General features: G+C 39.3%; 1 protein-coding gene across 1 annotated transcript in view; it reads left to right on the forward strand.

Annotated features, from left to right (window-relative positions):
• CRB1 (crumbs cell polarity complex component 1) overlaps positions 1–26,064 on the forward strand; it is a 103,498-nt gene that overhangs the window by 25,845 nt on the left and 51,589 nt on the right. The window contains exons 6-7 of the mRNA XM_067538270.1: positions 19,630–20,583; positions 24,747–25,297. Of these exons, the coding sequence (XP_067394371.1) occupies positions 19,630–20,583; positions 24,747–25,297 (1,505 nt within the window). The remainder of the gene's footprint in view (positions 1–19,629; positions 20,584–24,746; positions 25,298–26,064) is intronic.

A 26,064-nucleotide genomic window follows, 5' to 3' on the forward strand; every position in this document is an offset into this window, starting at 1 on the left:
GTATCGCTCTGCCTGCGATCAAAATTATAAAGAGAAAGTGACTTTTGCTACATGGAATGTTTGTGCCCTGATGGATAACAAAAATAATGTATGACCAGAAGAAAGAATTGCTATCACCACCAGAGAGATTGTGTGTTATAACATCCATGTCACTGTCCTGAGTGAGACAAGGTGCCCAGAAGAAGGTCAACTGTGAGAAGGTGGAGATTACACCTTTTTCTAGAAAGGGAAATTGCAGAAGATAGGCTCATTCATGGTGTTGGCTTTGCAATTCAGAAGAAGTTTGTTAGGCAGCTCACAGAATTATCTGTAGGAATCAATGAGCATCTTATAACTCTTCATTTCAAGCTTAGCAACAACCAGTTTGCTATTGTCACCAGCGCATATTCCCTAACACTTGATGCTGACAAGAATGCCAAGGAACAATTTTACTCAGATCTTGACTGAGTCTTGACTAATACTCCCAAGAAGAGCAAGATTGTGCTCCTTGGAGATTTCAATGCTAGAGTTGCGTGTGAGTCAGATCTTTGGAATGGTGCTTTTCGAAATCTTATTAACACCCATCGTTACACTGTCAGAGCAGTTTAAAGGAGACTCAGTGGTAATGAGAGTCAGGCCGTGTCTACACTAGAATGTTGTAAAAGTTCTAGCAAAAGTTCTGCTGTTTTCAGGTCATGTGAAAAAGCCATTTATACAGTGCTGCCATGCCCATTTCAGTATCATGGGTGTAATAACCAAGTTCCCTCAGTAGCCCTTTTTGTATGTCTTACATGCATGACTCTGACCAAAAACATGTGGGGTGAAAAGGAAATTGTGCTACTGCAACCACTAAGTCTCCAACATCAGCCTACACTACTTTAAAGTACTTTTTCCTCTCTCCTGAAGCCTCTGATCTTGAAAAACCATTTGGACAGGCTTTAAATAGATCTTATAACACTTCTTTTCTTCAATGTTTTTAACCTTTCTTCAATCCCTAGCATCCAAGTATAGGAGCTGTTCACTCTGTCATCAGCTGTGCTTATAGTGAATTGATTCTTCTGTATCTTCCTCCTCCTCTGCTACTTTTGCTGTTGATTTTTATTTTAATATCTGAAACTTGACTCTCTTTGAATCACATACAAGGTTCCATTAGTCCCTGCAAAGCTCCAATAGGTGAGTCCGAAAGTGCTTTGCATGTATTTGGGAATGCATAGATGCATCTGTGTTCAATTCCAGTCTCCATCCTTGTTCCCTGTCAGTCCAGCCCCTTTTCTTCATAAAGTCATAGTCATTTTTTGTATCCGAGGCTACAAGGTTGGGCTCATTGCTGAATCTATGCCGGGTCGTTCCTTGGAAAATCCATCAGAGGGGAGGGCTGCTGCCACCTCCCTTGTGCCAGCATGGCACCCCTGAAGTGGTGGCACTTGTGAGTGTCTGGGCGTTACTGGGAAATGTCACGAACAAGCACTTCCCTCTTTAAGCTTCCACCTGCAGAGTTTGTATGGCACTTCAACAGGAGTTAATGCGGCACCCTTTCATCAGTTGCACCAGATCCATGCAGTTGTGCAGCTCTAGAAATATAACTTGTTTTCTCTTGGGGTGAGTTCCCACTGTGATTTCAGCCCCAGGGCCTCGCAGGTGCAAGAAGGTGTAATATTCATCTTCCTGAGCCAGTGTCAGTCACTCAAATAGCTAAAGACTGGCTGCATTGCCTTTCCCAGATCCTCGCTGCTAAGCCTAAATCTTAAGGTCTTTGAATTATCAAAGGGTAACAATATTTCCAGCAAACATGCACCTCAATATAAGTTATAGTTTGCCTCTTCCCTGGGCTGTGATTGGGGCAGTGATTCCTCATTTAAATGGCAACCATTTTTTCTGTAGCACATAACACGGGGTTTATCATAAGCTAAGGGGGCCCGTGTTTTTGGGAGCCTTTTGTTAAACTATGTGCAGGGCATCTCTGTGTAATAATCCTTTTTTTGCTTCACTACTTTCTTATGGCATTTCAGTACTTATCCAGATTCTTGCTGTAGATGGCTCCCATTGCCCTAGGATCTGAAGACCACATGAACAAAAGTGAATTTATCCTCACACCACCACTGTGAGTGCAGAAGTATTATTATCCTCATTTCACAGCTGCAGCATAAAAGCCAAGTGAGATTATATGACTTGTTCAAGGTCTCTCAGGGAATCTGTGGCAGAGCCACATCTCCTGAGTTCCAGTCCAGTGCCTTAACCACAGACATCCTTCTGCCTCTGCCTTTCATCTGAGGATATCAAAGTGCTTTGCAAACATTAATGAAGTCTCACAATATCCCATTGAGGTAACATAAGGAAATTTCAGTCAGACTAAGTTAACCATGCTTGATGGGTCCCTAAGTTTAGATGTAAATGTTTCCATATCCTACATACAATGCACCAGCAAGGGCCCCATATTTAACAGGAAGGATCCTTCTTAATAAAATGAAAATGGACTTTGCAAATGAATTCAGCCTCACTATAATATTCCTGACTTAGAAGGAAAGCTTGTTATGGAAATGCAAAAATAAGCAAAGACGGACACATTTGCAATGATGATCTGTGCTGCAGTCATGCCAGGGTTGAACCATGGTAATTCAGGAAGGAGCTCTGGAGCTTTTCCTGATGTCATTAAATAAAAATAAGGCCCCAATACTTATGATTGGTTTGCAACACTGAAGATAACATTTGGAGTCCTAACATGGCTATGTATGTATGTTTTCCTCACGCAGAACAGGAATTAGATGAGAGATGTGCCACCCTCAAAACCATCTCCCTGGACTTCTTCCTCCTTGAAAGTGCAAGAGGAAATTCAATGTGTTCACAGCAAAAGGCATCTCTTCTGCATTATTCAGCAGAAAAATATATATTATGTATATATATATATCCAATTAATTTTTTTCTGAGTTGGAAATGCATAGGAAATTAAAACCTAGGAAGCTTCCTCCAACACTATTTTCAGAACATCTGCAGAGGTTTTTGCATTAGGATTTTCATTTCTATGATCTATCTTGTCTGGTTACATTGTTACCCAGCATTATATAATGTATCCCGACATGACTGACAGAGCCTGCAAGCCATGCATATTATGAATTTGGCACATCTCTCTGCATAAAATACTGCTGCGCAAAACCACTTTTTAGTATGTAAAACTTGTTCCCTTAAAGGAGGGTGGCAGGGGAGAGCGAGATGAGGGTCTTCTCAGCCACAAACTCCTAGACACTGGTACGTGCAGACAAATAACATACTTAGAAATTGCAGGAATCCCCATGTTCAGTACTCAGGCTGAGCAAGTTCCATTAGAAAAAGAATTGTGTATTATTGGGAGCAGGAGAGTGTTTCTCAGGTGTGAATTCTCCAAGAACATCTCTTCTTTTCTCCCCTTGCACCCATTCCTGGTGTATTATCCCATTATCGGATGGACTCTGTTAAAAATACTCCAAATATCAAAAAATTTCCCTTTTGAAGTTTCTAGAAGCCATTACTACTTACCTTTCTTCCTCTGACTACCATGAATAATTCTTCCTCAGCCTTTTTTCTAGTATATTAGATATTTATAGTCTGTTATGTCCCAGTTTTGTCACCTCTCAGCTAAACTGTTGAAATCCAGTTACTTCAGTCTCTCCTTATAGAATATGCCCTTTCATCCTCGCATGGCCCTTGCATTTTGTCCTGTTTAACAGGGTCCATTCTGTATTGTGCAACTCAGAACTGAACACAGGACTCAAACTGTGACCTTCCAATGACTGAATAGGGAGTAATTGTCAACTCCCTAATACAGCCAGAGACTAGTAAGATCTCTTAGGCCTGGTCTACATTGGCTGCGGATTTCGGGAGTCGATGGGAGCTATGTACAGTAACTTGCGTATCTCCCGTTGACTTTCTAATGCCTATTTACCACAGAGTCTCTACTGTGCTGCGCTGACGGGAAATGCCTTCCCGTCGTCATAGCACTACGCTACTTGCCAGGGTGGATTTACAGAGCCGACTTCCAGGTTCGATTGAGCGAGTCTTTACTGCCGCTCAGTCGAACCTACAAAATTGATCCTGCACTGCTGGCGGTGCTGCCGGCAATATAGACATAGCCTTACCTAGACCAACGTGGGTGCTGATCTTGGTGCCTCTTCTGCAACTCCTGGCATCCTATTTCAGCTAATGATGTGTGTTTTCCTAAATAGATATTTCCTTCTCCCACATGTCTGACTGAGTTCTTTGCATAAAGAACCAGGTTCTTGTTTGATTGTACAAGGCAGACTGAAGGCAAGGAAAATCCTATCACTGGCCATGGAAGAGAAAATTGTGCTCTCAGCAACACCCCATATGAAATCAATTAATATGCTGTACATGTGTAACTGACGGCAGAACGTCACTCAGCCTCTGTTATTTAATCTGATTCCCCAACTCATGGAGAACTTTGGTTTGTACAGCTGATGCTTTTCAGCATTAGGTTGTACAGGGCCACATTATACTGGTCAAATTTACAATCAGATTGCCAAATCAAGACATATGCACAATGTATCAGATGCTGTGCTTTGGATAATAAAACTTGAAATGAGACAATGAACTGTACTCTCTCAGGTCTTCAGGAAGATCCTGGAAAAGCTTGACATATAGCAAGAAGGGAAACAAATGGAGTATGTTGGATGTGTAGGATACACACATTTTACATGCTCCATATATTCTAGAGGATGACTGGGATATTTAAGATCCATCTTTAAGTGGTAAACAAAATGACTCACTTGAATGGTTCAAAAATGAATGTAAAAGCGCCAAATCACATCTTATACAGCCCTACTGACATTACTGAGGGTTGCATCAACTTACCCCAATGTTAAATTTGGGCCAGTGTTAGGTTTTTAACAACAACAAAAATTCTTCACATGAGTATTTTGCTGTTTTACCCAACATGATTGTGAAAACAGCCCTATAAACTCACCATAATAAACTCTATTAAGATACAGTATACTGGGAACCCAGGAAATCAACTTTATTTGAATAAATATTTTTAAAGGCAGAAGGCCTGATTCTGAGCTCCATCATACTAGCGTACATGAAACATAGCCTTGCTGAAGTCAAAGAAGTTAAAGTATAAATCTGGTTAGAAACGAGACAAATGGGTGTATGGTTTTGGGCTATGTATAGACAAGACGCTGTTCCTGAAGTTACTTTATTGCTTTCTTTCTAGAAAACCTTTCTCAAATTGCTGTGATTGTTAATTAAAATGGTCCAAATGTTCCACATTATCTATATTAAACTGCACAATCTCTCTTGGCTGGCAGGATTGTATTTTGTGGTAAGAGGAAAACATTTGTCATCATTTCGCTTTTCAAGATGTACAGCATGTGTGTGTGTTTGTTAGTGAGCCAGAATTTATTTTGGTCTTCTTTACAAATGAATGAATTTAGTACCGAGGTTTCAGATAGCAGTAACCACATCATGTGTGTGCAGTATTTATATATTAGCTATGCCAGTAATGTTGGCCACTATTCAAATGTAAACTCGGTGTTAATCTTGATTCCTAAACATACAACATTTAGTGCTATCACAGCAGAAAAATAGTGGCCAGGCTGAATTCGTGTAAGTCTTTCCTTAATTTACCCTGTGGTGCCTAGGTCTTTCCAGGGTCAAAGATTGCAGTTAGTTAATATACTTCTTTTACTCTACAGTCTGCGGGTCCCTCTGTAGGGCTTGAGAATAATTTATGTTCCTACTTGTTTTTCCCCATTACCCTGGAAAACGTTATTTTGGATTTTCAGTGCGCTATTCTAGCTTGCAATTTACACAATGCTTTGTCCTTTGCTTATGAAGCAACATCACTACACTGATATCAGCAGAGCTGTAGGAAAATTCTCCATACTCCCTGCATCTGCTGAGCCAGCAGAGGAAGCATAAAATGTTTTATAGATGTGTGGGACCTTATAAACATTGGCAATTGTTTGATTTTAGATTTAGGCCTTTGTGTCCCGAAGGAGCGATTAGAACCTAATCCTGCAGATTGTATTCAATCTTTACAATCCAAGGAGTTTTGCTTGAACTAGGTCGGCAGACTCAGGCTCTTAGTGTCAGTGTTTTCTTAGGCTCGCATGGTGTGAACACTGGGCCTCTGGATTCAGGAGACTATGGAAGCTGGGCTTCTGGGTCACGTAGATTCACACAGACCTGGGGATGCTATGACAAATCAGGAGCTGCAGCTTCGTGCAGACACGGAGCAGTGAGTGTCAGCGTGCCTGATCCTGAGCACTCACAACACACTCTGCAGTCTCAACAAAATAAATATTTTGTTTAAGTATTATATATGTGCATATGTATGTGTATATCCTGACACTAAGGGCGGGCGCACGCACACACACACACACATATTCATGTAGTCTCTCGACTGCTAAGCCAGCAGTAGAGTAGGTTAGAAACAGGTATGCAGTGCCTTACATAAGGTTCCCATAATGCCAGTGACATAAATGATGTCACCTTTTAAGCATAATAGGCACCTCCATGTAGGCTCAGAAATGTCAGTGGTAATTACAAACGTTGTTTTCAAATACATTTAATAGTTTATTTATGGTGTGAAATGCTTTTTACCCTTTTGAACTTTCAGATTTCTCGGCTGAGCAAAATTGTTGGCATTTTCTTTAAAAAATAATTGCATCTGGACTGAGAAACTGTGCGCCAAGCTCCAGACTGAAGTATATTAAATGGTCTTAGTTAACAGGCTGGCCTGTGGTAGAATTCACTGCTTCCACGCAGGAGATGTGAGTTTGAGTCTAGGATGTGACCTCTCACTTCAGAGGCCAATACAGGTGGAAAACACTGCAGAGACACCACACTTTTACTTGGAGGAAGGAAATGTCTGGCACTGATGATTCATAAACTGTCCAGTCAGTTAAAGAGATGCAATGTCAGGCTCCACAAGGAATACAACCTAGTTTTTAAAGGTCATCATGGGTCTTCAACCAGAGAGTAGTAAAAAGCAGGGAAAATCCTTCAGTAATGGAAATCCTCAAGACTGTCATGCACAGATAATGCCTTAAAACTTCTCAGACAAAAGCTGCTAAGACAAGAACCTCTAAAGTCGTTCTATAACAGAAACCGCCGAAGATCCACAACTATAACAGCACTGCCAATCTGCCTCCGATTTCCCCTCTGTAAATGAGGATAATACTTACCTGCCTCACAGAAGTGCTATAAGATTTAGTTAATAATACACAGTATTTGAAATTGAAAAGCACTATGTCAGGCCCCCTGATCCTGCAAACCACCACAGTCAGACCTCATGCTTCTGTGAGGAGGCTTTAAACTCAGTAGGTAAGCATGAAGCCGAGTCATGTTTGCAAGATCAAACCCTAAGTGGTTGGTTTTATTATTTTTTGAGAGAAATTCTACTATTTTATGCCTTAAAAAGACGGTGTCTTGCCTCAAAAAATTGACTAGCATTTCAACTACCTAAATGTTCTGTTTTCTTATAAAACTTCATACACCAGTTTCCCATTGTCACCCACCCAGGACAAAAAACAAACAACCCGCCCCGCCCCCAACCTGTGTGCGTTTTCATGCTTCTTCTTGACTGAACCCAGGAGGTTTACATTGTGCTGACAGATAATTATCACTGATGAATCCCATGGCTAAGGTTTTCTCAAGTACATGAAAAGTATGTCACAATACCAAGCAGTAAAAATAATCTGGGGAAACAAGTTCCAAAAGATGTATATTGTATGTGGTGTGTCACATAAAAGCTCTTTTACCTAAATTGTTCCCTGTAGCATCTACCTCTTAATTGTTTTAGTGTTTGCAGGTAGTAAGAACATGAGTGATAGTATTTTGCATATTTATATCTGCTCATTTGCACTGCCTGAAGTCAACGCTGAAGTGATTATAATGAGGCATGACCTGTTTTTGTTTAGATATGCTTAGTGACTCTTTCAGGTGCAAGGAGAATTTAAAGGACGTTAAACTAACCTTTTACTTCCCTTAAGAATTCTGATCATCTTTTTAAATAAGAAAATATCTAAATTATCTTGAAAATAGAGTTACTGTTTGTTTAGGGAGAAAGGATGCAATGTTTCTCAACTTTTTAGATACCAGGAACCAGCTTGCTGCCTTCCTAGACTATGTCAGGGAGATCTCAGGGACTGGCACAGGTTCACAGACTGGTCATTGAGAAATACTGGATTAAGGAAAAAGAAAAATGCAGCATATGTAGCTAATTTGTGCTGGTAATTAGTTGGTAGAAATAGATTTCTTGGGCCTCATTCAGATTGATCTCACTCTGGTGAGACATTATTAGATAGTCAAAGTTCTATAGCCTCATGGATAATATACTGTAATGTGGGCATTGATATTTTTCCTACCAAAAGGATTTTTTATTATTTACTATTAGGTTGTGTGCATAAGTGGGAGAAGGGTTGTGTTTGAGGTTAAGCCTTAAGGCTTGTCTACACAAACACTTAGTTCACAGCAAGTCAGGCTGTGAATTTGCCCTGTCCCTGCATGCTGCGCACTAAATGTCCATATGGACACTGCTGACGCACAGTAAAAGCTCCCTAATGTGCTTTGATCTACCCTGCTTTGAAAAAGGGGATAGATCAAATTGCACTAGGGAATTTTTAGTGTGGGGCAACGAGGCACTTAGTGTGCAATAGGTTAGTGCAGAATTGATATACAATCCAGCTTGCCGTGAACTAAGTGTTTGTATAGACAAGCCCTTTGATATAAGGTTCAAGAACTAGCTGGTTATTTGTGCACTAACCTGCAGGTTAAGTATGATTACAGACTGTATCCAGTCCATAGCAAACCATAGTTAAATACAATGGTAAGGACAAAGGTAATTGAAGGCATGCTTGGAGGAGTAGTACGGACTCATTTTTCTATTTTAAATTGCAAATTATATATATATAAAAAGACACATTATATGGAGATATATATAGAGAGATACATTATATGTAGTATATTATATACATATATATACACATTATATCTAGTATATTATACTGTTATAATATATAGTATTATAGTATTATATACACTGTATATAATATATATTGTATATAGTGTGTATATATATAAAATATCTAGTATAATATACATACAGTATGCCCGTACACACACACACACACACACACACACACACACACACACTCTCTCTCTCTCTCTCTCTCTCTCTCTCTCTCTCTCTCTCTCTCTCTCTCTCTCTCTCTCTCTCTCTCTCTCTCTCTCTCTCTCTCTCTCTCTCTCTCTCTATATATATATATATATATGCATACACAGATATACACATCTATTCTTAGGGCTCTGTTCTCCTTTTAGCTGGGTATGCCCTATTAAAACTATCATTTTCTAGCCTACTGGCTTTTTGAGTTTATTGTAATATGGACTGACACTGAAGTTATGCAAACACAGTCACTTTTATAGATTGTACAGATGCACATTGGTTTTAGCAAAACAAAATTTCTTGCAAATCATTGAAATATTTTTTCAAGCTACTATCTCCCGGGGCAAGAGTTAAGGGCAGGAGCAGTTTCACACTAGACAGCACAATGGCTGTACACGCCTGTCTCAATTAGAACAAAGAGGAAACAGCCAACAAGAGACAAGGGACAAAATTCCTTTTACAAGAGACTGGATGCAGCCAAGCCTTTCAATAGGCGTATTCATCAAACAGCAAACATTCTTAAACACTCTTCGGAAGTTTTAGGAGTGAAAATTAATTTGTTTTTAAATTCCATAGTGAAGTTTTCTTTAATCAAGTGCTCAGAACAGATTTTAAGTCAATGAAATGTGACCTTGTATCAACCTATTAAAGAGCTCAAAGGGATTGTTTGTTTTTAGGTCCCCAAGGATACTTTGCAGTTCAAACACACATCGTATATGTTGGTACAAATGTGTAATCTACACAAAATGCAAAACAGATCATTGATGTTTTGAATTTAACAGTCTGGTTGGAGTCCCCTGCAAAGTGAAACATGAAAAATGGGGTGAATTGTGTACAAACCTCTCTCTGACATTCTGCCATCGCACTTGCAATCACAGCATACTGCAAGTAGAAAACAAAACATCTTTCTTTGGCTTTCACATGTGTAGTCCACAGCTCCTTCCAATCAACCCTGCCCCCAGTAGCTCCTGTCCCACTTATTTCTGTTCTATTTTGTTCCCCTATTTTCCTTCACCTTTTGTGAGTTGACAGTCTGCTTCCATTCATTTGGCTGCCTTTTCTCCATTACAAAATTCAATGGCCTCTTGTTTTTCCTAACTCTTCACTATGTTCTGCCTTTGACAATGTTGATTTCTCCTCCATGAATCCACCTCAGATCTGCTTTCAAGACCTTCCTCTCTCTCATTTACATGTATCCATATATATAAAATGTGAGATCACCATTGCTGAGACCAAATCACTATCCTGTCTCCCAAACTTTCTCTACTTCCCTTTCTCTTCCACCATTGATGCCATTCTCCCCATCACCCAGACCACTATTGTTGGTGTAATCTTTGATGCCTTCATCTCCTTCTCCCTTTACATTAAATTCCTCTCCAAAACCTTCTCTTTTTTTCCCCACAAATGCGTCTCCAAAATCATACCTGCTGTCTCTCTGCAGCTACTAAAATTATTCTGTTTTCTGTCTTGGCTATTGCACTTCTTCCTCCTCCTTGGTTTCCTCATAACTCATCTTTTCTCCCTTTAATCTGTCCTGTGCCCTCTCTCTGACTATGTTCCTTTTAAAGCTCTACTCTGGATTCCCATATTCTTCAAATTTCACTTCAGACTTCTTAAACTGGCTCCAGACCTCACTTCTTCCTACAGTCCATTCTGCACCATGGGCAGAACCTCAAGCTGCTTTCTCAACTGCTCTTTTTGGAGCATTCTGTGACATATATACACTGAGCCACACGGGAGGTGTCATAGGGACACACCATTGCATGGGAAGCCCAGGAATGATTGTTCTTCATTGCACTGGGGCTGGGGCTGCAGTGTGGGGCATGCTGAGGCCAGTATTTCACTCCTCCACTTGTGTCCCCACTGCTATCACTGCCCTCCTTCTCCCAGTTGGTCCTTTCTGTCTCATATCCATCTTAGGATCAATGAGAGGGGAGACAGAAAGGCCACTGAACTGTCTGCTCAGTAGGTGCCACAATGTACCCCAGAGGCCAGGAGAGTCATGGGGTGCGAATCTACCCAAGCTGTGGGCAAGCATAACAGGGTGCTGTGGGCAAAGTGTTATGCCATCTCTGCTCTTAAAAATGGAATTATTGACTGTCTTCTACACACTGACTTTGAGATACATGTGTAATTTGGTGAACTAATAGCAACATCGGGCATCTGCAGCTATTTACCGACTGAGCTAGTGCCTACCAGCTATCTCAAGAGTACCAGAGTGGAGAGAACATGAACATCACTTGTCTATGGCTAGAACTGCGTAAAGTCATCTGGAAATACAGAAATGTCGGAAAATGAGAAAAATAAAATAAAATGAGCAAGGCAAAAGAAACCTCAGTAACTGAAGTATAAATATTTGCCGTGTCCTCCAGAAGATGCCCTGTCATCCAACAGACACAAACAGGCTACTGTGTATGGATGTAGACACCTTGCCCCATAAAAGTAAACACAAGTGAACTAATCAATCAGTTCAACAGAAGTAGGGACATGGGAGGCAAGGCATTAGCAGCACCAGGTTTCTTGTTTTTTCAGATGAGGGCCCCAATACTACAAGCAGATCCATATGGGCAGGCACAGGCAAGCTGTCCAAGTGAATCTAAACTTAGAGTGTGGGCCTAGAGACAAGGGGCAGCTATGCCATACTATTCTTCTTGCGAAGGTTTCATGCCATTCACAAGCTGTAAGTTGCTAACCTTGGACCATGCTCTACATAGAATGTTGAGTGAGATATACTGATGCTTAGCAAAGCAACCTCATGGAAAAAGCCCAGCTGAAACTACTCAGAAGTTGATACCAGTGGTTAAATAGGTTAGCTGTTTCCAATATTTGTAAAATAAAATAAACACACCGGTCCTCACTACACAATCACCTACAGCATGTATTTTTGTTTTCAAATGAAATCTATTTAAGGTGTTACAAAACATCTAACATAAATGGGGAAAATGTCCAAATGCTGTTGTACTCAAAAAGGTTTAATGATGTAAGAGATTAGGGCTTTTTTTTTTCCTTGCTTAAAAAAAAAACCATGAAGGCTGAAAAGTTCAAACTAGTCTATGAAGTTTCAGCCCAGTGCAATTTAAAAAGGTTGAGTTACAGCATATTATACCAGTCGTAGCACATTATGAATTCCATATCCCTCAGCAAGAGTGGCATATTTAATGAGTAAGCCAAGTCACTCTGCTCTGTTTCCATTCCCCCCGCCATCCCCCCAAAATTGTATTAGGCTAAAATGGACATTTCAACTGGCACGAGGAAAAATTGCAGAATAATGAATTTCTAGGCAATAAAGCAATAACTAACAAGTTACTAGGACTTTACAAAATTTTTGTTCTATGTGAAAGGTATCATGTGTACATTATCTCAATGTCAGCAAATGCTTATTATAATGCAGTTTTAAACAGGGTTTCCAACTTTCCATGTGCATCAGCCCTTCCCTGTATTTTGTCTTATGTAGTACATGACTTTTTCCTGCTAAAACAGCAACACAAAATTTGCCAGAGCAAAGCAACCAGCAAATTGCTGGTTGGATTAAGACCAGTATCCAGCAGAAACCAGCTTTTTACATTTTAGAAGAGAAAAAAAATCCTTTAATTCACCTTGCCAGCTGTGCAATGTACATAGGAGTGAAATTTCCCTCCTGACCCCTTGTGGCAACTGATTTACACCCAGAAGCATGAGATTTAATTAACATTTTTTAGGATGATTGATTTCACTTTCTTGCACTCTCTCATTCATAAAGGTGCATTTCCTCCTTCCAGCAAGAAGTAATTATCTCTTTGCAAATATCTGCACAGATGTGGCAAAATTTGAATTTTCATGATTATTCAATAAGATTTGGAGCACTGAAGAATATATACCCAGCTAGATCATTCAGCTGGCCTCAGGATTAATGAGCCTCTGGAACAGAAGATACTGCAGCGAGTGAAGCAGCTTTTAGAACAGACTGTTCCAATACAACTGTTAAGATAGGTGTGGAGAGGATAATTACATATTCTTCCCTGGCCACCCCCCAGAATACATATTTTTAAAGGGCACATTATCATTTAAGTTGCTGCAAGGTTTACTCCTATTTGCATTAGAGTTAGCTTCATTTACACTTTAGACACTAGAAATTATTCAGCTTTGTGAGAGAGATGAGCCCAAACCAAAATGCCAGATGTGAACTCTTTGTAAGGCTCTGAACGAAAACCCTCAGATCTGAGCACTCTTGAACTTGGAGTTTGAAGAGCACATCTGAACATCTGAACCCAAATAGCAGGGTGTTCAGGTTTGGTTCAGGATAGAGTTAGCTTCAAGTTGCAAACTTGAATACAAATCTGTGGTTTTCTTTCAGGCCCATCTCCATTTAGCAGAGCTGCACACTCACGTGGTTTAGAAATGTGTAGTTGATAAACCTGAACTTTTTGCTTGAATGGCAGAGCTTCCTCCATAGGTGGAGCAAGCAGAAATCTGATCAACTCTAAAAACAGTTGCTCAGGCCTTCAGAAAGGCTACAATGCTGATTTTAGTTGACTGGTTGATTTTATTCGACTCCCCTTGCAAGCAGCAGGGGAATAGGTTGTTTGATCTCTCTAGCTGAGATCCCAGGGTTCTCAAATTGTGAAACTTTTTACTTGTGCATTGAGTTCATTTGTTACAGAAATAATCCAGCAACAGTAACCAACTCCCAAGTGCCATTATTACAGAGTTACTTTTCTGTATAGAAATGCACCTTAAGCCTTGTAAATTACCCAGATACCATAGCATGAACACCAGATAAATGCTGATAATAATCTTTAGTCATAACAATTTACCAGGGTTTCCATAATTTTGTATAAGGCTTCCTGAGTTACCTTTGAAACAGTCTGAATTACAGCATTCCAAAGCACATGGATTTATTATCTGCATGATCATACTATAAGCATAACTCTCTTCAGGCTGAAGGGGACGGCTTACTTATCTAAACATTGGTTTGCAAACATCCAGGCACCTTGCCCACTTTGTCTTCAAGCACTCTTTCTCCTGCTGTTTGCTGTGACTCATGCAAGGAGCACCAGTTCTGTATTAATGTATTTGTTGCATCCAACCAGAAATCAGATGCTGTGCTTTCGCAATACAAAGGGGAGCCCATCTCTGCTTTATTTATTCGGTTTGGAGTACACACTCCCATATAGATGTCAGACTATAATTTGGCCCATACATTATCCAGCCATCCCCTACCAGCTTGTCCAAGAAATAAGTGACTAATACCAGTATGATCCCAATGATAAAAAGGGATTCATTTCAAATTAGAATTCTTTAAAATGTAGAAGTAGCTGTTTTGTGATCAAGTCTCCTCAAAGTCATCCAGGCTATAATATCTAAATGGTTGCTGTTCTTTTTCTTGTATACTAATGTCTGCCTTCTAATTAGTCTTTTGAAAAATTTGATTATATAACCCAGCTCAATGCATGATCGAAGACAAATATAGACATGAACCCATAGCAATATTTTATGCAATCCAGCATACACACATGTAACAAACAATATAATCAAAATAAAAGAACAAAACATGTTCAATGTATGTATGAAAAAAATACAAATGCCTCAATCCACTACCCCAAGTCCCTTCAAATGAATTCTTTAATCACTTTCCTTTCAAAAAAAAAAAAGAAAAGAAAAGAAAGAAAAGAAGCCTAAATTAAAAACAATTCTCCTGAAGTTGATGAAAAGCTGGAATCAGATCACTGTAGAAAATAATCTACATCACTGCAAGTGCAAATGGTGGATTGGTGTTAATCTGCATGGCTTGTTCTGCGCGGTGGTATTCACATTCTGTAAAAACTTTATAATACGATTTTGCCAATAGGCTTTGGTTGCACTGCAAGTATTTTAGTATCACACAGACTGCAGACCTGTTTCAACAGCTGCATTTTTTTTTCTCATCTTCATCAGGTTCAAAAGTCTACATAAGTAAAGTTTCAGTAGGCGGTGTATCTAAAAATCTACTGGGATACACACTGAGTATCTTAGCCTCCATAAATAAATAAACAAGAAGCAATTGAATGTCTTTTCTATCTGGATACTGAGGCCTGGAATGTCTTCCAGTAACAATGATTGTAGAGAAGTCAACCTGGATTTTTAACTCTTTTGAAAACATTGTGGGGGAAGGGGGGGAAGAATCTTGAAGAAAAAAATCTCTCAAAAAAAGGAAATGGAACCCCGTGCATGTCAAATCGGTCTTTAAAAGAGATGCTCAACAATGGATTTTTCTGTGAATATGCAACCCAAGTTTATTTTATGCACATTTGGATGGAGTGTTATACATTACAGCGTGAGAAAGAGTCCAAGTATACATATCTTACTGCGTAAGCAGCATAATGAGTTTTATGTTAAGCCCGGCTAATCTGCCTGGGTAAAATATACTGTCAGGCTACATCAGTGAACATAGTACATATGTGGAGCAAGGTAATCCTGGAAAAGAAGCCCTCATTTCTAGAACTGTTTCAAAATTTACAGAAATCTATTTCGTCGACCACGTAAATTTTGTAACATCCACTTTACTGCAGAAAAAAATGGTTGCAACTAGGATGCAGGCTTATGCTGTTATAATGACAGTGTTTACAGGTAATTGTTTTTTTGTTGCTTAACTGTGTCTTGGTTCAGACCTCTCAGTGTTTTCTGGCAGTTTGAACATACAGTTTCTGGCCTGAATACCAGTTCACTACTTGCATAATATTTAGAATGCATTAAGAAATTGAAATGGGAGAGGATGGTAAACAGATTTCTAAACAAAGATGCAAACAAAAGTTTAATTCAGGAATTAGCTTTAATATTTATTATTTAATGGAGTGAAGACTAATGATCATTTAGCAAATTAAATTTGAATAATTGCTTTATATCATTCAATTTCTGTGGCAATCATTTGTTACTAATTTTGAAACAAACAGCTTAATTTAAGATTTTAAAAATTTGGTGAGTAAACAGCTGTATTATCTTAATACCACATTCAAAATGCAAAGAAATTATCAGTTTTTGTAAGTATAAAGTCAAATGGACACATTTAATCTAATTTCTAAAATAAAATGCATCATCTCAGATGCAGACAAACAAATGTATGGCATTTGAAAAGAAACATTTTAAAAGTATTCCTGATTTCAAATTATAGTATGAAATAATTGTGTACAAAGAAGACTGGATAATTTTGCTTTGAAAAGAATGTACAATATATTTAGCTGAGCAGATGCTTATGACTATGAAAACAATTAGCACTGAAGGGACAATTAGCATTCCTACCCACACTAATTTTTGGGCCATCTCACAGCCTACCAGTATGCAAACAATTGTTTTACATGGTGACTTGTACACCAAACTGAAATAGCTGAATCACATAGGTAGTTCTATAAATATTGACTAATCCTTTAATCTTGAGTGACAGTGGTCCTTGTTTACACAGCCAACTGGCAAACAACAAATAATATCAGCCAATACTTGTAAGGAGATTTAATTATTCTCGAGAAAACAGGGATTTGATCTTTGGCTTTTCAGTGGGGCTTGCATGTATGTTTTCTGTTGATCTTAATACAAACTAGAATACTCTATTATAATTTTTGAAATATCATTTAATACTACTTAAAAAACAGAGATTCACATTCAGACATTGAAATTCTTATGAAGTAATGTTTCTTAAAATTGCTCTTCAAATGCAGATTCTTTACAATCCATGGCTGACTTTCTATAGGCTAAGGAACACGGTAATGTGGTTTCGTTCTTTGTTATACATCACCATTAGTAAATGTTCTACGTAATTTAAAAAGTGGAATGTACACAATTTTCAAACAAATGTGCTTTGTTCATGGATTTATTTTCATTACTTTATTTTTGTCTTGATGTGCACCTAAGTGCCTTGTACTTCTGTAGACATTTACTCCTACACAAAATAAATACAAAGTGGGTGCGATTGCTTCTATTCTGACTTCACACCCACTTCCTACAGGTATGAATGACTACACTGGATGCAAAAAAAAGTGGAGAATCAGCCCTTTTATGTGACAGCTTTATGAATGTCAGGAAAGATAAACTGGGAGGGTAGATGCCATGATATATGTGAAGGGCTCAGATATCAGAAATGGGGGTACAAAAATACCTAGACAGGCTATATGTTGTGCCATCCACTTTGTCAATTCACTCTACGAAAGGTGTAATATGAAGTTATGATCCATACATTGTTAAATAAATTCTGACAACTCTGAGGATGTACAGCTGTTGGCATACTTAAGCACTCAACTGATCCTACTGCTTCAATATCGCATACATTTTTAGCCCTAACACAAAAACCCAATGACACTCAAATTGCTACAGCAGCACTATAAGATTGAGTTGTACATACAACTTGTGGACACTTCATTCTTTATGTTCAAGGCAGAAAAAGTGGGTTACGTCAGGAAGATGATGTATTAAAACATTGGCTGAAGCAGAACAGCTCAGTGGGACTTCACTTTTCATATATTCAAATGACTTCTAGTATAGCAAAAAGCGGGACAAGACTACAGCATATAGATTACTGTAAACTGGGTAAGGCAGATATTGGTCTGGCCCCCAGTCAGTGAAGGTTTAGAAAGTGAACTTGTCTTTAAGAAAGTCAGTCCCAATTATTTATATTTCTGCCAGGTGTCACTACACATTAATGTACAAATAGACATCTCATGATGGAATAAATATAAGCCTAGCTGGGAAACAAAGAGATTACAGCAGTAATAGTCCATTGCCAGAACACAAGAGATAGTATTGGCTACATTTGATGATCTGAAGTTTCAACCAGAAACTTCACACCTTAATTTGAGAATGATAAATGACAAGGGTCATTGCTAAGACCGGAGGCTAGTTAAGATAATGATTGAGTAAAGTGGACAGACACTGAATTAGTGTGGCTAACTAAGTCTCTCTGCAGCTATTCCAAGCTAATCAATAGTTTAACTTGTTTCTATAATTTCCCTTGCAGGATGCTTGTCTTTTGCTGCAGTAGTCAATCTCTTTATAGATTTGTAAGGAAAGGCAGGTATGGTGGGTGATAGCGAGTTCCACTAGATGAAGGGTATAGTCTCTCATTATATGCTGTTAACTACACTACAGGGTACTTACTTACACAGTTTATGGAGAGCCAACACAAAGCCAACTAAGCTAATTTAATTTCAGTGAGAAACATTAGGATTCAAAAATGATATTAGTGAATTACTTCATAATGATGATACTTTGTGATTATATTTCAACCAAAGAGCTCAAGACACTTCATTTCCTTCTTTGGAAAAAAAACTGGGGAGGGAACTGGAATCTCCATGTTGCAACTCATGTAAGTTTTCAACCAAAAATCCCACTGGGAACTTCTGCAGGCTTCAATGGGAGGTGTAAGTGGCTTTCCCCTCTCCATTCCAGGTGTACTGGTCACTCTTGAATGGCACTGGTGTGCCTGGCTGCTCTGCATATGAAGGGAAACTGGGGGATCTAGGATCCATTTATTAAGTTTCAGATGTCTGTTAGATATGTGTTATTATACCCGTTTTGCATCAGAGTGAATCAGCTGAAGGAAGGAAAAGTCTAGAAACATGGTGAAATGAGCTTTGAATATCAGAACTTCAGATATGTATGTTCAAAGAGCCATCTGTTTGTAAGACTACAGGGTCATCCTGGAGAAAGCTGAATCTATAAAACGAGGAGTGGGGACATGATTATGGGAAAACATTTTTCTGTTTAAGGTACTTATATGACCCCCATTGCTGTAGTATCTCAGCACCGCACAATCATGAATGTATTTATACTCACAACACACTTGTGAGGTTGGGAAGTGCTATTACTCCTATGTTACAGATAAGGAACTGAGGCACAGAGAGGCTATGTGGCTTGCCCAGGGCCACACATAATGTTTGTGGCAGAGCTGGAGTTAGACTAGGCTTCCCACAGCCCAGGGTAGCACTCTAACCACTGGACTAACCTTCCTTTCAACCAAATGAATGTAAAAGAGAAAGAAGAACCTACAGTCTCTGATCTATGTATTATTATAATTTTATTATTAATACTAATTAACTAACAATTAATTAACTAATTAACTATCTTGGTTTTTACCATGTGATAAAGAATGCATTTTTCCAAAAGAAATGCCACTTTCACACCCACTCTGCTGTGGAAAGCAATTTTTTTGATCATATCTTTATCCTAATTTCATTACACTAATTTCATTCAGGACAAATTTGTAGCTTGATCGTTTCATCATCAATTACTTACTACTTAGGTGTTTGTACAGCACCTAGCACAACAAAGCCCTGATCCCGACTGGGACCACTAGGCTCTACTGCAGTATCAAAAAAGAACAGCATCTATTCTAACTGTTGTCAATCACTGGGCACCAGCCCATCTCTTGATAAACAGATTTCCCCCCTCTAATTAAAGTTCAGTTTATTAAATTTGTAAAACCGTTTGAGAAAAACTAGACATGTGCTTCTGGCCTGCACTTAAATCTTTTTTTTTTTTTTTTAAAGGTATTCACTGTGAAGAAGACATCAATGAATGTTACATGAACCCTTGCCAAAATGGTGGGACCTGTGAGAATTTTCCTGGAAATTACACTTGTCATTGCCCATATGGAGATAAAGAGGAGAATTCTTATGGTGGCAGGAACTGTACAGAGGTCCTGCTTGGCTGCAATGACCATCAATGCCAAAACAGTGGCTTATGTATCCCTCATTTAAATAATGGCCACCATGGATCCAGCTGCCTGTGCCCGCCTGGGTATACTGGAATACACTGTGAAAGGATAACCACCTTTTCTTTGCGGGGAAGTGGTTTCCTTTGGGTGAACAGCGACGTAACCCCTGTACAGGGATCTTTCTATAACATAAATCTGAGGTTTCAGACTGTGCAACCTACAGCTTTTATATTTCACCGAGGGGAGAAAGACACGTTTGTGAAGTTGGAGTTACTAAATGGTTACTTATACTTATTCATGCAAGTCAATAACCAGCCACAGGCTCTTTTGCATATTTCACATAATGTCAGTGATGGAGAATGGCATTCCGTGGAGGTAACCTTAGCAAGAGCTGTTACCCTTAATTTGCTAGACAAGTCTTGTATAGAATCATGTGTCAGTAAAGCTACTGCTGCAATAGAGAGTGATCAACTGACGCTTGCATTTCAGCACACCTTTTTCGGTGGATTACCAGTGGGAAACACAAGCAGTGACTCTCTACCTAACATCTATAATATGCATTCTGCACCTTCATTTGTAGGCTGTCTGCAGGACATTGAAATAGACTTGAACATTATTACCCCCGAGAACATATCAAGCGAAACATCTTTAAATGTCAAGGCAGGCTGTACTAGAAAGGACTGGTGTGAAAACCATCCTTGTCAAAATAGAGGACGCTGCATCAACTTATGGCAGAGTTATCTATGTGACTGCTACAGGCCCTACACAGGGCCAAACTGTTCAACAGGTAAGATAATGCTTTTGGCGTTAGTGTATTAAACGACAGCTCAAAACATAATCACAAAACAGCCAATCTGCTTACGTCAGTGAGGAAACACCATGACCCTTAGGACCTCTGGTGATTACTGTTCAACTGATGAGAAAACCCAAGAGGTTAGTCGTGGCACTTGTTCATTATTTTCAAGTTCTCTCTCTAGGAAGTCTAAATTTCAGTGGGCAGAAAAGTCAAGATAAACCGATAGGTTCATCCAGTTCTTTAATTTTTTTTTTACTTTTAATATTCCATTCAACTTTGGGAAACTGTGGTTTGCTGTGGTTTGGCAACCAGTGACTTAAAGCCACTGTCTACACTACAAGCTAAGGATATGATTCCCTTGCTCACGTACACATACTCGCACTTATTGAGCTAAAGCAAATATAAACAGCAGTGTAGCCACAGTAGCACTGGTAGCAGCAGTGGAGGCGCAGCTGAGCTGGGCTGACTACAAACCCGTCTGAAACTGGACAAGCTAGTGAACTAGTGCGAGTACATGTACACGACAGGGGAATCACACCACTAGCCCATAATATAGATACAGCCATCGAACTTAAGTCCTATTTTAAAAACTCACTCAGGTGCTTTACCCCCCTTTGCTCCCAGTATCCATATATGCATGTCAAGCAGGGCTCATGTTTCTGAGGGTAAATGAAGAATGAATAAAATATCAAACAGATGAAAAAACATAGATATTTTTAAAAATATTTATATGAGTTTTCACCAGCGCATTAAGCCTGACAGTCAATAGCATTGTTTTACCAACCAACCTAGGGAGAATGGATGGCTTGAGGACTGGTAAATGGATCTTTAGTTAGCTGGCTGAAGTCCAGCCTGGGGTGGTAGTTACCAATAGCTGTTACCATCTGAATACTGTCTGGTGGCCAGTGTGAAATAAGTCCATTTCCTACTGGACATGCTCCCACACCTCAAAAACCAATTAACTGGCAACCTTATGGACAGAGTCAGCAGAGAGGCCAAAACCTGAATGGGCCTGGAAATTGAATAACCCAAATGTTCCATCAAGAATGAGCTGAGGCAAACTGGAGAGACAATACGAGGGCATGTCTATACTGACGGCGGCAAAGTCGCCGCCACCAGATCGATCTTTCTGGATCGATTGAGCGATCAGTGTACACCCGTCGGTGTAGACCGATCAGTCCCGTCGGTGCAGTGCAGTGAAGACGGCGCGCAGAAGGGAAGCACAGCAGTCGACGGGAGTTACGGAAGCTACACAGAGTCGACTGCCGCCGAATCGCCCAGTAAGCGTAGACCAGAGCTACAGTTCCTACATTGCTGTCTGCTATGCTCTAGCAGCTAAGTGGATAAACAGAGTGCCTCAGTCCCCAGGGTTGTAAACATATCACTTTTCAGGAGCACTTTGAATTGCACCCTCCCTTCCTTTTTCAGCAAAATTTCTATTGAACTCTGATGGGAGTTTTGCCCAAGGAAGGTGTACAGGATTCGGCCTTCTGTTCACATACGTACACTCACCCTCCCCCGTTACAAATTAGTAATTTTCTACTAACACATGTTAGTTTGGGGGTGAAGAAATGACCATTTATTTTTTAAACCAAGCAGTCTGGAAAAAATGAAGAGCAGCAGCAATGCTGTGGCTAGATTTAAAGGGCCAGATTCGCAGCTGGTGCAAGTTGGCATAGCTGCATTGAAGGCAATGAAGCTACACACTCATGTATACCAGCTGAGGATCTGTTCCCATGGCTTATTGGATATATTTCTCCAGAAAGCTGCATCTTGAAATCCATTTCAAAATGTTTATATACTATATCATTTCATATGCTGTATTTAATAGTTATTGGTACCTGATTTCTTTTTTTTTACTGTAAAATGATAAAGTCTGAGCGGTAACTGTAACAGACTGCTTTGAAGTCCAGCTGTAACTTATCCAAAGGTTTGAAAAGCAACTTTGGAGTACAGGACAACATCTGGTAAATATGTTTGCCTCTTTATATGAAGTGAAATGAAAACCATTCAGGGCTAGGAGAGGCTTATTCTTGCATTAGAACTGTTGAGAATGATTAGAAAGTATTCGGTATCTTTTTTCTGCTGACCGCAATATTCCTTGCAAATCATACCACCATGCCATTTTGATACATGGATTCTAGATATATGCTGTACTTAAAACGCTGTGGCAGATTTCTTTAAGTGGGGAAGATGGGACTTGTGGCGAGGGGTAACATAAGAAATGTTAGTGTCTTTTTGAAGAAAAGTTGCTGCCAAGTATTTAATTGACATGAGGCAATATTTTCACTACATATTCAAAATAACAAACAGATGTTGACTTATTTTGATCAGCATCCAGATGTAATGACCCAAAATGTTAATATTGACTAAGGTGATGCTAACTGTCCCAGAAAACCTAAGATCAGATTCAAGATTTCTTTTTGGAGGCAAAGTAATTGAAAATTTCAAGTACAGTATTACCTTTTTCTAGAACTAACTCTTCCTTCTCATATTGCAAGGGCTCCTATACTCCAGCTCCTAACTCCATTAGAAATGCTCTTTTTTTTTTTTTAATGTGAAAAAAGCTTAGTTCTCAAGGGCTGAATTCTAGAGAGGGTGCACTCTGCAAAGCTTTCAAGCTCAAAACACCCATTTCAGCAAAAGGGGAGATTTATTTCTACATGTCATGTTTTTAACAAGCAGATATAGAAAGAAATGTGGATAATCTCATTCATAAAATTAAAATATTTCATACTTAGTTATTTATGAAATTGTCTATTCAGGAACAAGTCAGGGATTTATTCCCCTTACTAAATAATGTTACTGTGGAACATACTAACACGATGGTTGTTAAAGGACTGTTAGGGTTTCCACAATCAATCCCCTATTTTCATTGGTTTTATAACCAAGTCATAAAAAAAAAATAGTGCTGCAGGCAGAAACTTGACATATGAGGTCCCAGTCCAGGAGTTTTACTGCACAAAAGACGACTCTGACTGTTACTTACAGGAGTGATTTCTTTGTTTAAACCAGCTTGACACTTTTTATGCATTTGACATATTAAAAAATAGCTCTTGAAAGTGTTTAGGCAGAAAGCCTATTGAAACTTAAAATGTAAAAAGAGTAGAAATGCAGTGGTTTAAAAAGCATCAGAATAAACATTTTTCATTACAATGGTTTGGGAGACATATTTTCTGTCCTTAATTAAAAGTCTTAGTTTCATTATGGAAAATAAAGGGAGACAGCAAAAGGAGTTCTGGTTTAATCATAACTGATAAACACAACATTTTAAAAAGTGTCTTGAATTCTAGATCATTTGCCTACCCCAGTGGCACAGCAGTGTCTTGTGTTGGCAGACTGCTCATATATAGAAATAACAGTTTGGGAGACAGATTCACTAATGGATCTAAGGTGACACAGGTCAGCATAGGTATAATCTGCCAATCGAAGAGAGGGCCATCACAGTTCCAGAGTGGGTGGTGATGTGTAGAAACTAGATAGGAGATATGATTTAGCACAACTCTTATCAGCCTCTTTGGAGACCTAGTCATAGGTTTAATAGTGTCCACTTTCCCTCATGGGAACATTTAGGTAGGATATGTAGGGGAAACACTGCCTGCCCACCTGAGAGTGAATCCCTAATGGTGTATGGGGGTCCACTTGGGATGAGAAAGTGTAAGTTACACTTCCCTGTGCCAGCACTAATGCATATGGTCTTGGAGTGAAATCCTACCCCCACTGAAATCAACCACAGAACTTGCATTAACTTCAGTGGGTCCAGAATTGTATTTGATCTTTAGGGGATGGTAACAGCTAGGTTGTGCTCAAAATGCACACTTCTCATGACCAATACAAATAACCGTGCTGGAGTCTGCCCTAGGAAACCATTTGAATACATAGCCTCACAATATGTACAGAGGCTGCAAAAGGGGAAAAAGGTGGTGTAATAATATACCCCATCGTACCAAAATAGAGCCTAACCTTGCTTCCATTGAAGCCAATGAGAATTTTACCATTGAAGCCACTCAGAATAGAATCAAATCCTTATTTTGTCCTTAAACGCTAGCAGATGCCTCTCTTTATCAAACATCTGTTTGATCATTGTCCTGCTTCCATTAGTCAGTTGGTCTTAAACTATTTTATTTTCTCTCTCTTTTCCCCCTCACATCAAGACTACATGCCAGGCCGATTTGGACATGAGGACTCTTCAGGGTATGCTGCTTTTTCCGTTGATGGCAGTCAGAATGAAAATATGACTATATCAATGTTTGTCCGAACACGGAAGTCTTCTGGCTTGTTACTAGCTTTGAGGAACAGTACATCTCTGTATATAAGGATCTGGTTGGAAGATGGGAAACTAGTCATGTTGGCCTCAAATTCCACCAAATTGTTAGGCACACGGACTGTGAGTGATGGAAATTTTTACTTAATATCATTAAAAATAGAGCCAAATAAGGCTGAATTGTTCCAGTCGTCTCAACAGCTAGGCTACATTTTTACTCCGATGCTAACAGTTCAAAGTAGGAAGATTCTCTATGTTGGAGGACTCCCAGATAAACAAGAAACTGATATAAATGGTGGGTATTTTAAAGGCTGTATCCAAGACATAAGACTGAATAACCAACATCTGGAATTCTTCCCTATTACCACTTCACTAAATTCTGGCATCAACCAAACACTGATCAACGTGACCCAGGGCTGTACTGGTGACAACCTTTGTAAGGTAAGGATGCCATTTCTCAAAGCATTTTTCCATATTTAGAGCCAGGACTCCTCTTTTCACCCGTTAATGTTCCCATGCAGTATGGGGCAGTAGTGACATCTTAATTAAACATATAAACACGCTGGTAAGAGCAGATTTTGCTGAAAAGTGCTGAAAATCATGGACATCAGCAGCAAAATATATGGGGGTTATGAAAAGGTGAGGTAAGGATACCCATTTACTAAACCTGCTATCAGTTCATGACACCTGTAAGGCTTTATAGCAGGGGTGTCCAAACTACGGCCCGCGGGCCAATTGCGGCCCGCGATCCATTTTTAATTGGCCCGCAGCAAATTCCAAAAATATACCAGAATATGGCCCGCACATGAAACCTGGCGGTATTGCACTTCTTGGTTTTAACTCTAGGTGGAGCTACTGAGTTGATCAAGGCAGTTCCTCTACAAAACAAAATTAAGGAAAGAAAAATTTTGCCACAGCGCACTGAAAATGACAACACCAAAGAAACGCAAGATAGCAAGTGAGTGTAGAAAATTTCAGACACGGTAGGAAAATGAATACTTCTTTATGGAAGTCAAGGGGAAGTGTGTGTGTTTGATTTGTAATGAGAGTGTCGCAGTGATGAAGGAGTACAATGTAAGACGACACTACGAAACCAAACATCAGACCTACATGTCCTACACTGGTGTGGAACGAGAACAGAAGGTTAAGCAGATGACAACTATCTTGCTAGCTCAACAACAGTATTTTTCCTGTGCCAAAAAAACTCA

This window comes from Emydura macquarii, unplaced genomic scaffold (genome assembly GCF_026122565.2).
Source record: "Emydura macquarii macquarii isolate MOO-44397 ecotype Brisbane River unplaced genomic scaffold, CSIRO-AGI_Emac_v2 contig_480, whole genome shotgun sequence".
NCBI classification, from domain to species: Eukaryota; Metazoa; Chordata; order Testudines; family Chelidae; genus Emydura; species Emydura macquarii.